Source organism: Salvelinus alpinus, chromosome 25, assembly GCF_045679555.1.
Source record: "Salvelinus alpinus chromosome 25, SLU_Salpinus.1, whole genome shotgun sequence".
Classification (NCBI taxonomy): Eukaryota; Metazoa; Chordata; class Actinopteri; order Salmoniformes; family Salmonidae; genus Salvelinus; species Salvelinus alpinus.
Genome location: NC_092110.1, coordinates 10,725,999 through 10,748,845, shown reverse-complemented (window position 1 = coordinate 10,748,845; position 22,847 = coordinate 10,725,999). Strand labels below are relative to the sequence as shown.

At 42.3% G+C, this 22,847-nt stretch overlaps 1 protein-coding gene and 1 long non-coding RNA gene across 2 annotated transcripts; one reads left to right on the top strand and one right to left on the bottom strand.

The window, feature by feature from the left end:
- Window positions 1–1,468: 1,468 nt before the first annotated feature.
- On the bottom strand, window positions 1,469–7,489 carry LOC139553353 (uncharacterized). The gene is made up of 6 exons (XR_011670636.1): window positions 4,917–7,489; window positions 4,564–4,648; window positions 3,911–4,308; window positions 3,545–3,676; window positions 3,249–3,322; window positions 1,469–3,024 (listed from the first exon to the last, which is right to left on the bottom strand). It is a non-coding gene; the product is annotated as an uncharacterized lncRNA (long non-coding RNA).
- Window positions 7,490–7,870: 381 nt separating this feature from the next.
- Window positions 7,871–10,965, top strand: LOC139553352 (gap junction beta-4 protein-like). The gene is made up of 2 exons (XM_071365588.1): window positions 7,871–8,067; window positions 9,560–10,965. Exon 2 carries the CDS (start codon window positions 9,569–9,571, stop codon window positions 10,376–10,378), a length of 810 nt encoding a protein of 269 aa, XP_071221689.1. The 5' UTR covers window positions 7,871–8,067; window positions 9,560–9,568; the 3' UTR covers window positions 10,379–10,965.
- The last annotated feature ends 11,882 nt before the right edge of the window (window positions 10,966–22,847 follow it).

Genomic DNA, 22,847 nt, shown 5'->3' with positions numbered 1-22,847 from the left:
CAGATTCGGTCTGCTGGATGGTCTGGATTTCTCCCTAAGGATTAGCCCTCCATCTCCCTGACCCTGTAACCCTGCGGTGAGCATGCCAAGATTATAGGGGAGTACAAGCAAATTTGAAGGAAAAAATGGTGTCAACTGTGTTATTCTCTTTGACATTTGTCTTAGAAATCTGTATTAAGAATGTTGTTTATCATACAGTGAATAATTTGTCTGGATTTGTTGAATCAGAAATGCACTAAACTAAACTGTTGTTCTGGTCTGTCCTCTCTCGAGGTTATGGCGAAGGTGACCACAGATGGTATCTAGAAGTAATGGGGAAGGGATCATTCGACCGAGAACAGTGTGAGCCTCACCCCCTCTAACCGGCTGAAGTAATGGCGACAATGGTGTTCACTATGGTCCTTCACCTGAGTCCGAGACAGCAACCTGTACACAGCATCCAGTCGAAGCTATCTACTGCCTTTTCTCTCATGCCTTTTCTCTCAGGAGTGCGACATGAGTCCACGTGGAGTGAGCATGGAGAGATCCCGTCCAAACTTCTCTCATGCTGCTGGTGTACTAGTAAGAAAATGGACAAAGACATAATGGACCGTAAATGACAGGTGAGCAATTCGTCTGCTTGGGAAAATCTGATTATTACCCAGATATTGAAATCGGGATATTATCAAGGGCCTTCCACTAATCAATCCTCAGGTACCCTAATATGTAAATAAACAATCAAATTTAAGATGGAGAATACCGGAGACCATTAGCGGAGATAAATAACGAAGTACGTGCCCTCACCGGAACGCACAACAAACACTACAGCCAAAATGGGAGCCACTTACTAAAACTACAAATTCTAGCTCATTTTTCAAAAAACAAGCTTGAACTCTTTCTAAAGACTGTTGACATCTAGTGGAAGCCCTAGGAACTGCAATCTGGGAGGTATTCCTTTTATATTCCCATTCCCAGCCATTGTAATGAGTGGTGAGCTGGAAAAAAATAAGCTATAATCTAATGCTTACCTTAAAATGTAACGATTATTATCACAGAAGTGATAAGAGGGAATGTGAAGGAACATTTTATGTTTGTGCTTTTATAATAACCAATTTTAATGGGTTCATGCAAGTGACTGATTGATCGTGCCAGGGAGGGATCCTCATGATCAGTATCTTCAATTTGGCAGTACACCCAGAACATTGATTTGAGAACGGAAAGGGATATCTCAGTTTCAAGGTCTTAGCTTGGAGAGAAGAAGCTTCATGAGGTAATGGTCTGTCTCATGCGTGAACCAAATGTTAGTGATTAATTCATTATGAATAAGCTAAATGTAACTTGTCTGTGTAAACGGTATATAAGAGAACTAGCAGGACTGCCCAGGTGGAGCTCACTTCAGACCAGTACTTTATGCATCTAAGTTTGACTGTGACCGCTGGTGGTAATTTCCACAACAATCTCTACAAGGTAAAGAAACTTAAGCAGGAATACAATCTTTTACTTTTGAAGAGAACCAAAAACTACAGGTTAAACTCAAATAAAGTTTACGACTTAATGGCAAATAAACCTGTCAAATATCTCACAGCACTCACAAAACAAATACATGCTACTGCCAGTTATAATTTAAAAAGATAAAGATACAAAAGAGGTCATTAGAAACAACAAAGCAAGTGACAATTTTAAGAGCTTCCATGAAATTATATATACAGTGCCATCAGAAATTATTCAGACCCCTTAACTTTTTCCACATTGTTACATTACAGCCTTTTCTAAAATGGATTACTTTTTTTTTATTCTCAGCAATCTACAAGCAATATCCCATAATGACAGAGCTCCAGAGTTCCTCTGTGGAGATGGTTGTCCTTCTGGAAGGTTCTCATCTCTGCAGTGCTCCACCAATCAGGCATTTATGGTAGAGTGGCCAGACGGAAGCCACTCCTCAGTAAAAGGAACATGACAGTCCACTTGGAGTTTGCCAAAAGGCACCTAGACTCTCAGACCATGAGAAACAAGATCCCTTTGTTATGGCATTCCAAAATATGTTCAAGAAGTAAAAAATGTACGTAACAAGTCAAATAAGTTGCATGGACTCACTGTACAATAAAAATTACTATTTTCATTATGCCCTTTTTCACCAGATTTGACCTTTAACCCTTGAAAATTGCCTTAAAAATCCAAATGTAACATGTCATCAGGCTTACCTTTGTGTATCATCCCATCATTGTTTGATCTAGCATGGATGACAGCCTTCAACAAGCAAAAAAAAAAGCAAGCACTTTTTCCAGGTTGCTTGGTCTACTACAATGTAATGAAACAGGCAGAGAGTGCGCTCAAGTCCTCAACCTTCTAACCCGTAGCCCTGTGCGCCATCGACTATGCCACAAAAGCATGCTCATATGGCAGTCAATAACCAAGCTCATAAACCAAGGATCGTTACAGTATTTACTCTGAAATCACATAGTAAAATGGTAATATCGTGATAATAACTATAGGCCTAAATTACATTTGATTCAGGATTCATTCAAATTATCCCGACCAGGCACCATTTGGTACCAGGCAGTTACCCAAATATGTTGAGATAATTTACTTTTTGAAATATTTACCAGAAAATAGAATACACAATTTCATAGAAGGTATGTGGGAAATACAGTATTTGTGCTCATGCCTTCATGATAATGTTTTGAATAACAATAAAGGCTGTTAGACTTATTAAATACACTTATTTTAGCCTTTGCAAAACTTACACATGACCCTACCACCAACAACTAGTAACAATTTAAAAATGTTTCTTTAATGATTCACAACTACAGTAGTTGAGGAAAATATCAGAATATTTACTTTAATCAAATTCAATTTGACTATTTAGACTGTTTTCTTGAGTATTTTTTGTTGCTTTGAGTATAACCAATAACTGTTCTTATAGCAATCCGTTTCCTTTTTGAGTAAATCTTGACAATACCGCTCATCTTCTTACTGGATGCAGCAATTTTGCCCATTAGCATCTATAAGTGGAGACACATCTTGGGTTTGTAGCTACGTCTCTTTCTGAGAGAAGAAAAAAGGATGGCATTTTGATGGCAATCATTATGTATTTGAATGATTTGGCTTTCTGACGGCACTTTGAATGTCATATTGAAAGACTATTCTGGAATCAGCTCATCATAACTTATACCATCTTCATTTTTAAAGCACACTAGCAAGAAGATTTGATCTAAAGTAGTGATGACAATGGTTGAAATTTCACAATATGATCAATGGAGAGAACTTACTGATTATAAAGTGAACAGCATCTTCATATTCCATCCCACACTCAATCAACGCCAACACTACCAGGACTGGGGCTCTGGAGAGAAATGATATCAATTATATAACGTGTACTGTAGAGATGGGAAAGTTGATGTGTAATATAAAACACAACACATTTGACAATTAAATTATCATTATTCATGAACTATTCCGTACACACTGCTTTTGCTATGAGTCCCAATGTGTTGGTGGCTAGCAGACATTCTAAGGAAGAAGATACAATAGGCAAATAGATTGAACATGTAGGCAGACAACTCACCGACCCAACCCCGCCACACAATGCACTGCAATGCAACAACCGGGTTCGTCTCGGAATTTACACTTGAGGAGGTTGAACCAGTCATCAACGACATGTTCAAGTGGGGGAAGAACCATCGTCAAAGGGCCAATCCTGTTTGAGGAAAACATATGGTTGGATTTAGGCTCCATTAATGGATCAATTTATTAGGTAGCGTAATTGATAGGCCTAACGCTTTCATGCAACCTCCATCATTAGGAAAAAGATAGACCTAGATGTCATGTAGATACAGTGGACAATTGGAACCAGAATGCCTGAAGCTCCAAACAAATCTGAAGGTCTCTGATGGGTTAACATCATGGCAGAAGAGAACAAAAGTTGTCTTACCACAACAGTGATGCCTTCCTGCTCCACAGGGGTTTGGTCGTAAGTGGCATTACATACTCTAACTAGTGTCTGCACACCAAAAGCATTGAGGTCCTGATTATAAATGAAATGAAGTGTTTTAGGTTAGTAATCAAGATATTGTCTGTTTTTCAGTACATTCCAATCTGGCTTGACAAAAGAAAACGCTATAAACTCAAATAATGTATTATAGGAGTTAATACTGTACCTCTATAAATTTCACCAGCTGGGAGTTGGTGGGGTTGTGGGTGATCAGAAACTTCATACACCCATAGGTGAACTCAACAGGGGCGGGGCGATTCATCTTGACAGACAGTTGGAGAAGGCAGTCTTCCAGGAGAGGGTGAACAGTCCAGCAGTAGAGAAAAATACTCCAAAATCTGTGATAGATTGGGTATAAAAGGTGGTTATTGGAAGATATAGGCTATGGAGAACGGGTGGAAGTAAATAAAAAGTGGAATATGAAAAGGAAACAAAACATTCAGAAATGGTTTATTGGTTGCTAAACGGCTGGATTAACTCAATCGAAGCCATATACTTGGAGAAATATCAGCCTCTCTCTCTCTCTCTCTCCAGGAGTACTGGTCGACTTCAGGTGGGGTATTTATTCATATGTTTGGCTAAAGGCAGCTTACTTGTCCACAATGACCAGGTGCTGGTGCTGTGCCTGGCAGAAGTCTCCACAGTTCCTCACCCTCACAAACGCCATAAATGTGCAGCCTAGAAAACACATTGATCACAGGAAGATAACAGTCACAGGGAGACATGGCTTTAGCAGCAACACAGCCCAAGTAAAACATATAGACTAGCTGTAGAACTAAATCAGATAGAATACAGCTCAAGCAATTCAGGCTATATAAGTCCAACAGAGGTCGTGTGTGTCACGTTGTATTACATGTGTCATGTAACATTAATTTGCAACAATAAAATAGGCCTACATGGTAAAAAAAAAAAACGATGAGAAAATCTATGAGTCAAACAAACCAACCGTTGTGTGCTGAGTAACGTTGAGTTCATCCAGTGTGCACAAGGCGGTGTGACAACTCTGCACACCATTGATTCTTTTCTCTACAGTGGCTCAGCCTAGGGCTCCTGCTGCTCACAAAGGGCTCCTGACCTGGCTAAAACATAGCTTAAAAAAGACCAGTTAAGGAAAAATGCTGTGTAACGTTAGCCTAGTAAGAATATAATAAATTGTACATTCCATGAATGTTTCATTCAGCTCATAGAAGAGGTACAATACAATTTATTTACACTGAAGAAGAAAAAACACAACATGCAACGAAATCAGTCAATTGATATAAATTAATTTGGCCCTAATCTACGAATTTCACATGACTGGGAATACAGATATGCATCTGTTGGTCACAGACACCTTTAAAAAAAGGTAGGGGCGTGGATCAGAAAACCAGTCAGTATCTGGTGTGACCACCATTTGCCTCATGCAGCACAACACATCTCCTTCGCATAGAGTTGATCAGGCTGTTGACTATGGCCTGTGGAATGTTGTCCCACTCCTCTTCAATGGCTGTGCGAAGTTCCTGGATATTGACGGGAACTGGAACATGCTGTCGTACACGTCGATCCAGAGCATCCCAAACATGCTCAATGTCTGACATGTCTGGTGAGGATGCAGGCCATGAAAGAACTGGGATATTTTTAGCTTCCAGGAATTGTGTACAGATCCTTGCGACATGTACCGTGAACTATCATGCTGAAACATGAGGTGATGGCGGCGGAAGAATGGCACGACAATGGGTCTCAGGATCTCTTCACGGTATCTCTGCTCATTCAAATTTCCATAGATAAATTGCAATTGTGTTCATTGTCCGTAGGTTATGCCTGCCCATACCATAACCCCACCGCCACCATGGGGCACTCTGTTCACAACGTTGACATCAGCAAACCGCTCGCCCACACAACACCATACACACTGTCTGCCATCTGCCAGGTACAGTTGAAACCAGAATTAATCCGTGAAGGGCAAACTTCTCCAGCGTGCCAGTGGCCATCGAAGGAAAACATTTCCCACTTAAGTCGGTTACGATGCCAAACTGCAGTCAGATCAAGACCCTGGTTACGATGACGAGTACGCAGATGAGCTTCCCTGAGATGGTTTTTCACAATTTATGCAGAAATTCTTTGATTGTGCAAACCCAGTTTCATCAGCTGTCCGGGTGGCTGGTTTCAGACGATCCTGCAGATGAAGAAGCCGGATGCCGTGGTTACACGTGGTCTGCGGTTGTTAGGCCGGTTGGACGTACTACCAAATTCTCTAAAATGTCATTGGAGGCGGCTTATGGACATTCAATTCTCTGGCAACAGCTCTGGTGGACATTCCTGCAGTCAACATGACAATTGCACACTCCGTCAAAACTTGTGGCATTGTGTGACAAAACTGCACATTTTAGAGTGGCCCTTTATTGTCCGCAGCACAAGGCACACCTGTGTAATGATCATGTGGTTTAATCAGTTTCTTGATTATGCCACACCTGTCAGGTGTATTGTTTATCTGGGCAAAAGAGAAATGCTCACTAACAGGGATGAAAATGAATGTGTGCACAAAACATGAGAGAAAAGCTTTCTGTGCATATGGAACATTTCTGGTACTTTTTTTTTTTTTTTTTTACAGTTCACAAAACCAACACTTTACATGTTGCGTTTATATTTTAGTTCAGTGTACAAACATTACAGCTCTTTATCACTATCAGTCTGTCTCTGAGTGGGTATTGTTTGTGGAACGTTCCAACAGGAATCTGCTCCAAAAACTTCGCCAAGTGCAACGTTGCCAAACGCATACAAGTAGCACGATCAATTCACCTAGCTAACTAGCTGCAGAAAAGGCATCAACTCACCACGTAGCTTATTCTTAATGTCTGTCCATAGGCTACCAGAGTGAGGACAGACATTTTTCGGAATAAACGTGGTGAGTGAAACACTTTGAAATAGCACACTTCCTACCCGGTATCTTATTCGGCCGCTATACAACTTTGTAACGTTATGCGTTGTTTGTTGGCAACCTTGTTATTTTCGAAGTTTTTGGAACAGATTCCTGTTGGAACGATCCACAAATTATACCTACTCTTTGTCTCTCCATCAAGTCTCCCCGTCTGTACTAGCATAAATAGTACAATACAGTTTATGCAATAATATTGATATACGTAACTAACTATTGCAGAAGCACTTGCATTTAACCACCATAATTATCTAGCTATAAGCTAGTATTTGGGAGTCAAGCTAACACGTTAGAAACGCAGAAAATCTAGCTAGTTATTTTCAAAAAGCTGTTGAATAAAGTATAGCAATGACAATTCGGTGAAAGACATGTTGACAAAAGCAACGTATCCGTTTGTTGACAGCGGTGCTACACAGTTTTAGCTTCTAGCGGCTTGGTGTATACCACGTGACTAACGTGACGTCAATGTTTGCGCTTGAAAAACAATACAGTGAACATTTTCATTCATATTCTCAACACTAGAGGGAGTCATTGACCCACAGTTTAGTAACATTGATTTTTGGGGAAAATACATCGTTTCTTTTATTATTTCATGTTATTTCAATGATAGACATTGGTGATGAAACATGATATTGAATGTTTGCCCAATTCTAACGGCAGACACCCATTTAAAAAAAACATTTTACCTTGACAAGAAACCTAGTAGACGCATGAATTGCCATAGAGGTTATTCAGTCCTCATTCAGTGTTATATGTTAGGCCTACATAAAGTAATTGCAGTTTCATTAACATGGATACCAGGTGTGAAATGCTATTATTACTCTTACTTCTTACAGTAAGCCTACAGCACACAGCCATACTCTCTCGTTGAGGTTGGGTGGGCTTGTAACAACATGTCTGGTCTTGTGTGGTTTCCTCATGAATAGATAAACACACACCCACACCCTCTGATCAACAGGTAGAAAAACGACACCACTGGCAATAGCATACACTCCTCATCACTCACTCCTCACACACCTGGGGCAGGTAGGCTAGGCTGTTTGCACTCTGTAGTTTTCCAGGTGGCAACAGGCTAAGCCTTTGATCAGGTTTGACGGGATTTCTGAAGTGGAACAGGAAGCTACTTGATAGAAGCTTCCTGCTGTGTTTGTTCTGCAGTAATATTTCCATATTCATATTCCAGGTAAGGTCATTTTGAGTCTACTTTAAGAAACACATGCCTTAACTATATTATCTTAGGGAAATGGGGGTAAATAAGCTTTAAAATTCAGAACTGGAGTTAGGCCTACCACAGTATACGCTCTGTACAATATAACCACTCCTGTTTCCAAACCTGTCTCCCAAGTATGTTTATAATCTCTACACATTAGGTGTTCTATACACAAGGTGCTTAACATGTCTTTAATAATAATAATACATTTTATTTGACAGACGTGTTTCAGGACACTCAAGGATACCATCCTTTAGCAGTACATAAAATCAAATGCATCAATCGATAGTGTAATTTAAAGTAATACGGTTTAACACTCGTTAACACTTACTGTCACAAAAGTATTGTTTTAGAACCTGTTTTAAAACGGATGAGGGACAGAATGTCTGACTAATACATGTCTTACAAGAGTAAAGATGCTACAATAACTATGGTCGGAGCAGTAACTTCAACACCTTGTAATAAAATTTGCCATTTGTTCTATTGTTACTCCTATCAAATGTGTACATCTCCATTGGCTTTTTTCAATGAGATGAACTGCTTTGTCATACTTTTATTTTAAAACATCTTTACACCGTCTGTTTGTTCAGTGAATGTTGCTTGTTTAGACTAATGTTGATTAGAGCCCGGTGATGTGTTGTGAATGTAGAGAGAACATACTTTTGCTTTCTACAAAACATAGCAATACCTCTGTACACATTTAAATTACAATTTACTGGCAAGTACTGTTGTTGGAAAGACTTCAGTAATAATAAATCATTCAATCAAATATAATCATGATCTGGAATACTGAATACTTGTCAAATGCTCTCTAACAGTTAATAGTTTGAGTGGATGTTGGAGGCATACAATACAGTGGAATAGTTTTACATCATTACTGACATTATGGAAAAGTAGGCGTTCCATTTTACATTTCTCTAAGGCCTTTAGTTTCAAAATTGATTGCTGTGCTTCGGAGCGCTAAAAGCATTTAGAGCTGATAAATCCTATCAGAAGGTAGATTAGTTTAATCTCCATGGACTAATTATACATGATGTAACACAAAAACTGATACACATACCATATCCCATTTAGATCTAGTTTTATTTAGGCTTCCAATTCATGATGGATGAAATTATGTGTCAAGAATACAATTCTCTCATTTCTTTTCATCAAGAGTTTTTGAATAAATATACTTCCTGTATTGCAAATGGGGTGTGGTTTCTTCATTTAGTAACCTTGTTTCCTGGACTGCTTTGTGGAAGACTCACAAAGTAGCAAGCGAGAGCTAATGCCATCACCAATGCCATCATAGTCTATTTTACAGCACTGAAAAGGATGGACGATTGGCTGTGTCAGTGTCTTTGTGGCCAGGTTAAGTCTATTTATTTAATTGATGACAGACGGATTGTAACCCTGTGTGTGACCATTTTGCCTTGTGACTGACTTCTAACTCTCTCTGTGTTCATGGTGCCTGTGTTGACAGTCCGCAGGGATGAACTGGTCAGAACTAGAGAGCCTCCTTAGCGGGGTCAACAAGTACTCCACAGTGTTCGGCCGTGTGTGGCTGTCCATGGTATTTGTGTTTCGTGTCATGGTGTTCGTGGTGGCCGCCCAGCCCGTGTGGGGAGACGAGAACAAGGACTTTGTGTGCAACACCAGGCAGCCCGGCTGCACCAACGTCTGCTACGACAGCATCTTCCCCATCTCACACATCCGCCTGTGGGCCCTACAGCTCATTTTCGTCACCTGTCCCTCTCTCATGGTGGTGGCGCACGTCAAGTACCGCGAGGGGAAGGATTCAAAGTATACTGCCCAACACCAGGGCTCTCACCTGTACGCCAACCCAGGGAAGAAACGTGGAGGCCTGTGGTGGACCTACCTGGTCAGCCTGATCTTCAAGGCCGGGTTTGATGTAGCCTTCCTCTACATTCTCTACTATATCTACCACGGGTATGACATGCCACGTCTCTACAAGTGTGCCCTGGAGCCTTGCCCCAACACAGTGGACTGCTACATCTCCAGGCCTACAGAGAAGAAGATCTTCACCATCTTCATGGTGGTCTCCTCAGCCCTCTGCGTCTTCATGTGCATACTGGAGATGTTCTATCTGGTGGGTATGCGCTTACAGAAGGTGCTCAAAGTATGGCAGGACAACGAGAGACTGCTCTTTGCTGAGCACAATAAGGTCACCAACATCGCTCTGCCGAGGTCATCGTACATCAGGGTAGATCCAACTATTGGGAGCCAGCAGAACATCAACAGACAGAAGAAGGCAGAGGAGGCTGCTGCCACAGGCCTGTAGCCCTGATCTGTATGATTTTGGTGCATATTGGGACTATGCAAGAATCATGAAGAACAGAAGTACCTTACAAAGGAATAAGAAGCTTTATAAATGGACTCCTACATGTACAGATAACTGTGGTGTGTGTCTGCTTGTGGTTCGTTGTATTTTTTGTTTACTTCTGTTGCCGTTTGTTTACATAGCTTACAATTGTTCATCTATTTTTTATGTTTCAGCACTGTAGCACTAATTATGTAGTACTTATATGATATTATGTCCTATTCATATTTTTTGTTTTAGCCATTTCATTGACTTGAAGAGTATTTCAAATCCCCAACCTAGTCAAGATAGAATTATATTACAGAACATCAACGTACATTTTAAATAGCTTTCCCAATATTTAACGTCCAGAGATTTAAGGGTTTATAGTAAAATGGCAAAAAATACAGACTTTTTGCACAGTAATGTTTTATAAATGTTTAATATTCAAGAACCGTGTGAATTTGTCTTTTGTTTCAATTCTTTACAGATCACTTATAGATCTTGTATTTCGGCAAGTAAAAGTCTGTATACGTGAAATAAATTACTGTATTTTTAAAGATTGAAAATATATATATTCACTTCTAACTCTTCAACCAAACAGTATTTGCATTGCCACCACAAACAACTCATTACTACTTTTCCTACTGCATGCGTACATGATTCAAAGACAACCACCTTTATACAATTCACAAAGCTATCACCATTTTTACACGATTCAAAGGTTACAACAACAATCGTTAGAAATATACATTCAAAAGCTCTACTTTTTCTGAAAACGTCTTTTTACTCTCGCTCTCTTGCAGGTTCTGAAGCCACATTCCACACGGCTTCTGTTTCTCTCTCTCTCTCTCTCTCTCTCTCTCTCTCTCTCTCTCTCTCTCTCTCTCTCTCTCTCTCTCTCTCTCTCTCTCTCTCTCTCTCTCTCTCTCTCTCTCTCTCTCTCTCTCTCAGATAAAGCATCTTTTAAAATAGCACACTCCATCCGCAGCACAGTGCCCGCCTGCCCAGAACATTAGCATTTACATAACGTTACATAAGCGACACCTCTTGAACTTTTCCTTGTACTTCCCTCCTACCATTCTACCTATCCATTATCCTCAGACCCTCTCCCTCACTCTCGAGTTCTGTTCTTCCCTTTGTCATCTAACCACAATAACACTTTCCTCTTGTGCTTTCTCGTTGCCATGACTTACACAGCTTATTGTCCCTCATTCATTTATCGGGGAATCTTTCTGTTATTCAAACATCAATTGACAGCAGCTGATAAGTAAGAGCGAGGATGTCAGATGTAGCATAATATCAGCGTTTTTTTGCTTTTCATCTCAGTCAATCTGACCAGCAAGCAATGGCAGATATTCTGCTGCATGATTCACCCACTCAGCTACACCCACGCATGCAGCGTCCTAGCTGGCTACATTTCACACATACATACAGTACAATCAAGAACACAGACAGCATGCACTCCCACACACTCCCCTGTCAAACAATGCAGAACCACATATTTTTTTTTACCAAAATCTACAGAAAAGATAAATATGTTTAGTCTGAAACATGTTCATATCTGTATTCTCCAATGATAATAACGATGATGATACATAGATGTAGTGAGTGTCATTTTGTTTGTGCTAAAATGCAAACTCCCTGTCAATCACTGTCATGCCAAACATGTTTGGCTTGACAATGACAGCAAATCAAATTGTATTGGTCGGGTACACATATTTTACAGATGTAATCGCAGGTGCAGTGAAATACTTATGTTTGTAGCTCCAACAGTGTAGTATACACTATACAGTTGAAGTCGGAAGTTTACATACACGTAGGTTGGAGTCATTAAAACTCGTTTTTCAACCACTCCACAAATTTCTTGTTAACAAACTATAGTTTTGACAAGTAGGTTAGGACATCTACTTTGTGCATGACACAAGTAATTTTTACAACAATTGTTAGACAGATTATTTCACTTATAACTCACTGTATTACAATTCCAGTGGGTCAGAAGTTTACATACACTAAGTTGACTGTGCCTTTAAACAGCTTGGAAAATTCCCGAAAATGATTTAATGGCTTTAGAAGCTTCTGATAGGCTAATTGACATCATTTGAGTCAATTGTAGGTGTACCTGTGGATGTATTTCAAGGCCTACCTTCAAACTCACTGCCTCTTTGCTTGACATCATGGGAAAATCAAAAGAAATCAGCCAAGACCTCAGAAAACAATTGTAGACCTCCACAAGTCTGGTTCATCCTTGGGAGCAATTTCCAAATGCCTGAAGGTACCACGTTCATCTGTACAAACAATAGTATGCAAGTATAAACACCATGGGACCACACAGCCATCATACCGCTCAGGAAGGAGACGTGTTCTGTCTCCTAGAGATGAACGTACTTTGGTGCGAAAAGTGCAAATCGATCCCAGAACAACAGCAAAAGACCTAGTGAAGATGCTGGAGGAAACAGGTACAAAAGTATCTATATCCACAGTAAAACCAGTCCTATGTCGACATAACCTGAAAGGCCGCTCCGCAAGGAAGAAGCCACTGCTCCAAAACCGCCATAAAAAAGCCAGACTACAGTTTGCAACTGCACATGGGGACAAAGTTTGTACTTTTTGGAGAAATGTCCTCTGGTCTGCTGAAACAAAAATAGAACTGTTTGGCCATAATGACCATTGTTATGTTTGGAGAAAGCCAAAGAACACCATCCCAACCGTGAACCATGGGCGTGGCAGCATCATGTTGTTGGGGTGCTTTGCTGCAGGAGGGACTGGTGCACTTCACAAAATAGATGGCATCATGAGGAAAGAAAATGATGTGGATATATTGAAGCAACATCTCAAGACATCAGTCAGGAAGTTAAAGCTTGGTCGCAAATGGGTCTTCCAAATGGACAATGACCCCAAGCCTACATCCAAAGTTGTGGCAAAATGTCTTAAGGACAACAAAGTCAAGGTATTGGAATGGCCATCACAAAGCTCTGACCTCAATCCTATAGAAAATTTGTGGGCAGAACTGAAAAAGCGTGTGCGACCGAGGAGGCCTACAAACCTGACTCAGTTACACCAGCTCTGTCAGGAGGAATGGGCCAAAATTCACACAACTGATTGTGGGAAGCTTGTGGAAGCCTACCCGAGACGTTTGACTCAAGTTCAACAATTTAAAGGCAATGCTACCAAAATACTAATTGAGTGTATGTAAACTTCTGACCCACTGGGAATGTGATGAAAGAAATAAAAGCTGAATTAAGTCATTCTCTCTACTATTATTCTGACATTTCACATTCTTAAAATAAAGTGGTGATCCTAACTGATCTAAGACAGGACATTTTTACTAGGATTAAATGTCAGGAATTGTGAAAAACTGAGTTTAAATGTATTTGGCTAATGTGTATGTAAACTTCCGACTTCAACTGTATATACAAAAGTATGTGGACACCCCTTCAAATTAGACGATTCTGCTATTTCAGCCACACCTGTTGCTGACAGTTGCATACAATTGAGCACACAGCCATGCAATCCCCATAGACAAACATTGGCATTAAAATGGCCTTACTGAAGAGCTCAGTGACTTTCAACAATACACAGTCATAGGATGTCACCTATCCAACAAGTCCGTTTGTCAAATTTCTGCCCTACTAGAGCTGCCCCGGTCAACTGTAAGTGCTGTTATTGTGAAGTGGAAACGACTGTTTTTCTTGGTTTGGGCTTGGCCCTTTAGTTCCAGTGAAGGGAAATCTTAACACTACAGCATACATACATTCTAGATGATTCTGTGCTTCCAACTATGTGGCAACATTTTGTGGAAGGCCCTTTCTTGTTTCAGCATGACAATGCCCCCGTGCACAAAGCGAGGTCCATACAGAAATGGCTTATCGAGATCGGCGTGGAAGAACTTGACTGGCCTGCACAGAGCCCTGACCTCAACCCCATCGAACACCTTTGGGATGAATTGGAACGCCGACTGCGAGCCAGGGCTAATCGCACAACATCAGTGCCCGACCTCACTTATGCTCTTGTGGCTGAATGGAAGCAAGTCCCCACAGCAATGTTCCAACATCTAGTGGAAAGCCTCCCAGAAGAGTGGAGGGGCGACCAACTCCATATTAATGCCCATGAATTTGGAATGAGATGTTCAACGAGCATACTTTTGGCCATCTAGTAGTGTGCCTAACAATACAAAACAATACACACAAATCCCCCAAAAAAATTTAAGAAAGAAACTTTGAAATATCAGAACGAGCAATGTCAAAGTTCAGAATATAAATATACTGTATATGTATATAATCGTGTGTATAGACAGTATGGCTAGTATATGAATAGGAAAAGTGTGTACAGCATAAGTTATATAGGATGAGCCTTGACTTGAATACAGCATACAGACCGCTTGACTTTTTCCACATTTTGTTACACTACAGCCTTATTCTAAGATGGATAACATGTATTTTTTCCCTCAGCAATCTACACACAATACCCCACAATGACAAAGCAAAAACAGAACAGAAATACCTTATTTACATAAGTATTCAGACTCTTTGTTATGAGACTCATAATTGAGCTCAGGTGCATCCTGTTTCCGTTGATCATCCTTGAGATGTTTCTACAACTTGATCGCAGTCCACCTGTGGTAAATTCAATTGATTGGACATTTGGAAAGACACACACCTGTCTATATAAGGTCCCACAGTTGACAGTGCTTATCAGAGCAAAAACCAAGCCATGAGGTCGAAGGAATTGTCCGTAGAGCTCCGAGACAGGATTGTGTCAAGGCACAGATCTGGGGAAGGGTACCAAAAAATGTCTGCAGCATTGAAGGTCCCTAATAACACAGTGGCCTCCATCAATCTTAAATGAAAGAAGTTTGGAACCACCAAGACTCTTCCTTGAGCTGGCCGTCCGGCCAAACTGAGCAATCAGGGGAGAAGGTCCTTGGTCAGGGAGGTGACCAAAAACCCGATGGTCACTCTGACAGAGCTCTAGAGTTCCTCTGTGGAGATGAGAGAACCTTCCAGAAGGACAACCATCTCTGCAGCACTCCACCAATCAGGCCTTTAAAGTAGCGTGGCCAGACGAAAGCTACTCCTCAGTGAAAGGCACATGACAGCCCGCTTGGAGTTTGCCAAAGACACTTAAAGACTCTCAGACCATGAGAAACAAGATTATCTGGTCTAATGAAACCAAGATTGAACTCTTTGGCCTGAATACCAAGCGTCACGTCTGGAGGAAACCTGATACCATCCCTACAGTGAAGTATGGTAGTGGCAGCATCATGCTGAGGGAATCTTTTTCAGCGGCAGGGACTGGGAGACTAGTCAGGATCGAGGAAAAGATGAATGGAGCAAATACAGAGAGATCCTTAATAAAAACCTGCTCCATAGTGCTCAGGACCTCAGACTGGGGCAAAGGTTCACCTTCCAACAAGACAACGCTAAGCACACAGCCAAGACAACACAGGAGTGGCTTCGGGACAAGTCTCTGAATGTCCTTGAGTGGCCCAGCCAGAGCCTGGACTTGAACCCGATCTAACATCTCTGGAGAGACCTGAAAATAGCTGTGCAGCAACTCTCCCCATCCAACCTGACAGAGCTTGAGAGGATCTGCAGAGAAGAATGTGAGAAACTTCCCAAATACAGGTGTGCCAAATTTGTAGCGTCATACCCAAGAAGACTCGAGGCTGTAACCGCTGCCAAAGGTGCTCCAACAAATTAAGTAAAGGGTCTGAATACTTTATTTTTAATACATTTGCAAAAAAACATGTTTTTGCTTTGTCAACAATTTCATCTATTTTAGAATAAGGCTGTAACGTAACAACATGTGGAAAAAGTCAAGGGGTCTGAATACTTTCCGAATGCACTGTATACATATGAAGTGGGTAAAACAGAATGTAAACATATCAAAGTGTTCAATGACTAGGTACATAGGGCAGCAGGGTAGAGTACCGGGTGGTAGCCGACTAGTAACAGTGACTAAGTTCAGGGCAGGGTACTGGGCGAAAGCCAGCTAGTGGTGACTGTTTCACAGTCTGATGGCCTGGCGATAGAAGCTGTTTATCGGTCTCTCTATCCAGGCTTTGATGCACCTGTACGGTTTCCGCCTTCTAGATGGTAGCGGGGTGAACAGGCCGTGGCTCGGGTGGCTGAGGTCCTTGATGATCTTCTAGATGGTAGCGGGGTGAACAGGACGTGGCTCGGGTGGCTGAGGTCCTTGATGATCTTCAAGATGGTAGCGGGTGAACAGACCATGGCTCGGGTGGCTGAGGTCCTTGATGATCGTCTTGGCCTTCCTGTGACACCGGGCTCTGTAGATGTCCTGGAGGGCGGGCAAACTTGATGATTGAGTTGGAGATGTGCGGGGCCATGCAGTCATGGGTGAACAGGGAGTACAGGATAGTGCTGAGTGCGCACCCTTGTGGGGGCAATGGAGTTGGCAAGAGCACAAACAGATCTGGGACCAGGCTAATATATAATTAATATTCACAATAATAATCTTCAGCGGAATCAATCAATTATGCAATAACCTCGACTGGTGTGTTTGAAGTACCCCGAAGAAACAATCTGCATGCCTCTGCAAGATCGTCATAGCATGAACCAGCCGCTAAAACTAAAGGTAGATGTCATCTGTGTCATTCAATGCTCCAGAGCTCCATATCAACTGTGACACTTACTTGGGTTAGGGTAAGCAGCGAAAATGTTTCTTTCTGCAACAACAACAAAAAACTGTGGCGCATATAGTGAGTGACACAGTAATGGTATTGGGAGATTAGTCACCCAGACACACTGTGGTGATGATGAAAGACCACTGATGTACTACTAACCTGGGTACTAGTCTGTTTGTGCTATCATGCTCAGACACAAACACAACAGTTCGTCTGTCAGCCTCCTCAGATAATGTGTGTATTGATTCTCATGTGAAATATAGCTGACAATTTAGCTATCAATTATGACAGCCCCCCACCACACACACACCTACTGCCACCTCTCTGGCCTTGTTCACAATGATCTAATTAATTTGTACAGAAATAGACTGAGCCCTACATTTCTGCAAAAACAGTTCGGCCTTGGATGTATCTACGATGTAATACACAGAAGTCACAGTTTCTATTTGATAGGAAAATAAAAATATGAGACAGATGAAGAACACAAGTAAAAATTGAAACTGCTGAAAATCTACTGTAAGGGGATGATGGCCAACACTTACAGTAGTAAAATAAAAATGTTGGGGGGAAAATATTGTGGGGCTTACTTTTCCCAATAGACAAAATGCAGGTGACACAGAATCACCAAGTTAAAATATTTATTTTCACATTTATGCATTTCAACAACAAGTCCTCATAATTGCACACAAAAGCTTTACAATAGATCCCTCCATACGCATCACTTAGTATTATTCACCATCAAAAACCAAGCAAGGTAGGCTACTGTAGATCAATAGTTAATTTCATCAAGACATCTTCAGGATTTCATAGCTTTACAATGCTAAATTAATTTCAGAGCACGTTATTATTTGGCAATGATCAAATATCCCACATTCACTCATCATTTTCATACAACAACCAATCAACACTTTTCATAAATGAAATATATAACAAATGTGTCGCTTAAATTCAGAACCTTTCATTCTAACAATCAGAAGAAACAAATACTGTAGATGAAAATCCAACAGAATTTCCATATCAATCAACTTGACAAAGTATATATATGTAACTTATTTGATGCAACAAAAAATACATTAAATAAAGAAACTGTAGAAGGAGAATTCTTACATGTTGCTCATATGCTAATATAAATCGATGAATTAAGCTGTAATTAAGGTAGCATTTACTGGGACTATCTTTACTGAAATTAAGCATGGATACCATAGTATATGACAGAAATTGGTAATTGTGTTAACCTAAAAACTAATTTGTAATTTAATCAAAGCAAAGGCTGTCATAATCAATGTGAGATCAACAACTATGAGGCAGACTCCCTCTGGGTGTATCCCAAATGGCACCCTATTCCATATGGGCCCTGGTCTAAAGTAGTGCACTATATGGGGAATAGGGCGCCATTTGAGATGCAGACAGTGTCTCTCCTCTCACACCTCTGTGTGGGTTGAGGAGTGTGAAGAGGATGAAGAGGAAGATGAAGAGGATAACGTGTCTTTTTTACTTGTCTGACGAGTGGAACCTTCGGCAGCCCTGAACTGCCAGGTAACCTTCCTCGGTTGCTCGGTTACAGGGACTGGAACTTCCTCTGTCACTGGCTCGGTCACTGGCTTCACTTCCTCACAGAATAGATAAGACAACACCTCCTGCTCTAGCTCCTTCCACAGATCCCATGTTGGTTGTTTGATTGGTTTAGATTTAGCCTTAGGACCAGACTCGGACTCATCAGAATCCCAGTCACTGTCTCCAACCATGGAGCCGAGTACAAAGTCCACTCCGGACCCGCTGTCATCAGAGGAGTTAGACTCCTTGGAACTACCAAGGAAAGAAGAGTGGCCTTCTGTTGCGAGCCGGTGACACTCAGGACCTGCTAGGTAAACAAAGCTATCTGTTGAGAGGAAGTCACTTTCCTCAACGTTGGGGCAGAGGTGTTTGGAGAGGGAGGTTGGGGGTGTAGACTCAGTCAGAGAAGGGAGAGAGGGGCGCTCCTCCTGTGCTGATGAGACAGCAGGGGGCACAGACACAGCCAGGTATACAAAACTATCTGTAGTAACAAACGGATCCAGGTCACTGCTGTCCAGGCCTGATTTATTCTGTGGTATCTCATGTCTGGAGGGGGATAAGGGGAGTGGGGAGTCAATGCCAGAAATTATTTGAACACTCTTGTTGCTCGGTGTCAATTCTGCCTGATTTTCAAGGGTGGAACCATCATATAGATCTGGATTATCAGGCCCTTCATTGCTGGTGGACTGCAACTCACCCATTTCAGTTTCTTTCATCAAAGGTGATTCTTCCTCAAACCCATCCCCCTCACAGTGAGAGGAGCTCTTTAAGAGTGATGGGTAGCACCACTGGAGCTCTGTGCTCTCCTCCCTCCCCCAGTCTTTAAATGCCACCTCGTCTTTATCCTGGTCCAAAGATGTGTTGCTCCCCAAGTCTGACTCAGTCAAGGGTCTGTCACTACCATCTGAGGCGTTGTCCTCCTGGCTGGTCTGACTGGGGTTCGACATGAAGACTCCACTTGAGTCTGACTCCAAGGTCAGGTTGGAATCAGGCGAACCGTCTTCCTTGAGATTTTTTGTCGTCCCTGTTGAACACCCCATGGCAAGGAGTTCCAGGCTGGGCTGGGTACTGATCTGCTTAGGTTCAGAGACCCTTACAGAAACATCAGATTGCTCTGCTGTGATCTGTGAAGCTTTCTTTCTCAGAGAATCTGTCAGACATTGTTGTGCCACAAGTTCACTCTCTACTTCCTTGGCCCTTCTCTCCAGCTCCAGGAGGGAGAGTTCAGAAGCAGCACTAGAGGGTGGGTGAGATCCTCCAAACCCAGAAGGGGGTTTGAGCAGAGGCCAGTGCCTCAGAGAGCCAGTGTAAGACTCTGTGTCCCCCCAGCCTTCATCCCACAGTGTGTTCACCATACCGAGCACTACGTCCCACTCCTCCACCTCCTCCCCCTCTGCACCACCACATCCTGCTCCACCCTCCTCGCTTTCTGGATCTCCCTCCTTCACACTTGACTCAGCACCATCGCTGCTTTTACATTCTGGCTCCTCTCCTTCTTCCCCTTCCTTCTCTGGTTTCTGGAGAGTTTTTTTTGCAGAGTAGACCCTCCAATTTTCCAGGTTTTGCTCCTTCAAGGAGTAACCCACCCTACCTACCAATTTACCCTGGTGCTCAGAAAAAGGGGTGAGGCGAGGAAGATTTTTTCTCTCCATGGCACTGAGAACCACCAGGGAGGGCAGAGGGGGAAGGATAGGGAGGTTATGGATTGCACCGCCTTGTCTAACAGTTCTCTTCCTTACAATCAGCCTGCGAGGCCAGGTGGATTCCATAGGCTGGGGGCTCACAGCACGAGCAGGAGCAGGTCCTGGGGAAATCTGATCGAGCATGAGGGGGGTAGTGTCACGGGTTGGCTCTGGGGAGAAGGGAGAATCATTGTCAATGGCTGAGTCCAGTGCCTTGGTCCTGGGCGTAAACCCAAAAACCCCAACATTCTCCTCTTGAGACATTGAGCCCACTGAGTGGGACACCTCCCTTTTTTTCTCAATCTCTACGCCTTTCTCTTTCTTTCTTTCTCGATCTCTTTCTCCTATCCTTCTGAGATCCTCTTGAACACATTGGAGGGCTGTCACAGAGAGCTGGGAGAGAGGGGGTTTGGGAGGCGGGTGACGAGGCTGAGAGGGGGGTGATTCTTCGAAGATGAAGCTATGCTGCTGAAACGGCAGGGGTTTGGCTGGGGATAAGAACACAGGGGTGTGACAGCCTGAGGAGAGGGGTGACCCAGAGAAGGGTGAGATGAGAGGGGAGGTCATGCTGTGTTGTAGGTAGAGAGGATTTAAGAAATTCTTCTCCATTACGTCACCAGATGATAGTTCTAGATGCTCAAGATTCTTGGGGGGTGTCAGGACTTTCCAGGACTGCCGGCAGTTGTCCCCTCTCTTGCTGCTATCATGCTGGTGTTGATGTCTCTTGCCACTGGAAGAGGAAGTTCCCTCAGGGGCTGACATCATGGAGACACTGGGGGACACTGACCTGCCCCCAAACCCCCCTGGGGACCGGCTGCTCTGGCCAGCTTCAACCAGCTTTAGCTGGTCAAAGATCACCCTTTCATCCAGCCTTCTACCTACAGAAGGTATGGGAGTCGTGGATCGTGATCGTGCCTCGAATGTGATCATGTCCACGCAGGCACCTGCTCCCACCCCTAGGTTGCCATTGCTGGAGAAGTTGTTGTCTTGTCCTCCCCTGGAGGTTATTGTGTTCTGAGCAGAGCCATGGTCAATATGTTCATTGATACACATTGTGTCGTAGATGGAGCGCTGGGGGATGTAACCGTCCTCATTATAGCCATCCCCGTCTACACTCTTCTCCAGGCAGCAGGAGCTCTGCCTGCAGCAACCCGGTCGACTAAGAGGCTTCCCCATAGTGTTCTTTCCACTACCAGCAAAAATCTAGTTTTTTTTCTTAATAGTCCAAAAAGAGATCGTAATTAAAATATACTAGATACACGAGAGGTGCAGGGAGACAACTTAAAATGTCTAAGATGTACGTCAGCTCATTCCTTTTGATCATGCAATAGTCAACTGTAAATATGAGAAATATTCAGATTGAGGAGTGCCATCTGTAAAATCTGTCAACACAGTCTCCTCTCAATAATAACAGTAGAGGAGCTTGGGAATTTATTTTTAGTCATACATACAGGAATATTAAAGAACAATTTTGCTCGCTTCCTCTGACTGCAGCCAACTACACAAAAACAGAGGAATTTAATAGTTGCAGCTTCAAAAAATAACACGACTTCAACAACATGATGCCGGGTAACTCACTGCTCTCTCTGTGCTGGTCCATTCAGAACCCCCAAAGCATTTCTCGTCTATCTCTGCATTGGTTTCTCCTCATACTTGTCTCTGCTGTCATCTACTTCCATTGTGCCCATCAATAAAGAACTCAGATGCCAAACACTTGTTATTGCCATAGCAGCTGATCAATACATCCCCTTTCTTGCTTGCGCTCCTGAATAAAGCATTTCTGAAATGAAGAAATTCAGGTTTAGGAAACCATGTAAATCATCCTTGTCTGCTCACAGGCACTGATTATTTGACAAATATTTCAACACCAACGCAAACCGCCCCCCTCCTCTCTCTCACGCTCTCCATCTCTCACACACAGATTCCCCTCCCCCATGTTTCTAAGGCTGCTTCAGGGCTTAAGAGGTTTGGAGCTGTTAAAGACTAACTTTGCCTCTTCTCTCTGTCCCCTATTCTCTCCATTTAGGTTTGACCACCATGGGCTTTGATTTCCTCTCCAGACATAAATCAGCAGGGGAAAATCAGACGTTTCTAAAGAGGTGAAAAGGACAGTCACAGCTTTGCGATCTTCATCTTATGTGACAATGATATCCTTGAAATTACATAATTTGAAACAAATCAGAAAATGGTATAGAAAACAAAACACGTCGTTATACAACCAGTTTCAATGTGCTTGGCTGAGAGATGCAGGAGGATAAAAATTCAGCCTGCAGTTTGATCTTTTATCCATCTGCCTCCTCTCCCACACAAACTCTTCTTCGCTCAACACTCAATCCCTCAGTACCACTTCTCTCAGTACAGTCCCCTTTCCTCCCACTCATGCAACGAGAACATGGTCTGACTATCTTTTCTATTTGTTCATCAATACATCATGTACTGTACTACAACATGACTCTGCACTGCTAAAGCAGGAGCATCACAACACAGATACATAACCCCACCTTGAACCATCAGTCAGTAAATCATACACTGAGGCAGATGAAAGTGACTCTTCAGCTCCACTCAT

What these genes read in the sequence shown, in the direction of transcription:
- LOC139553352 (XM_071365588.1), top strand. Translation starts at nt 9,569, where the DNA reads ATGAACTGGTCAGAACTAGAGAGCCTCCTTAGCGGGGTCAACAAGTAC.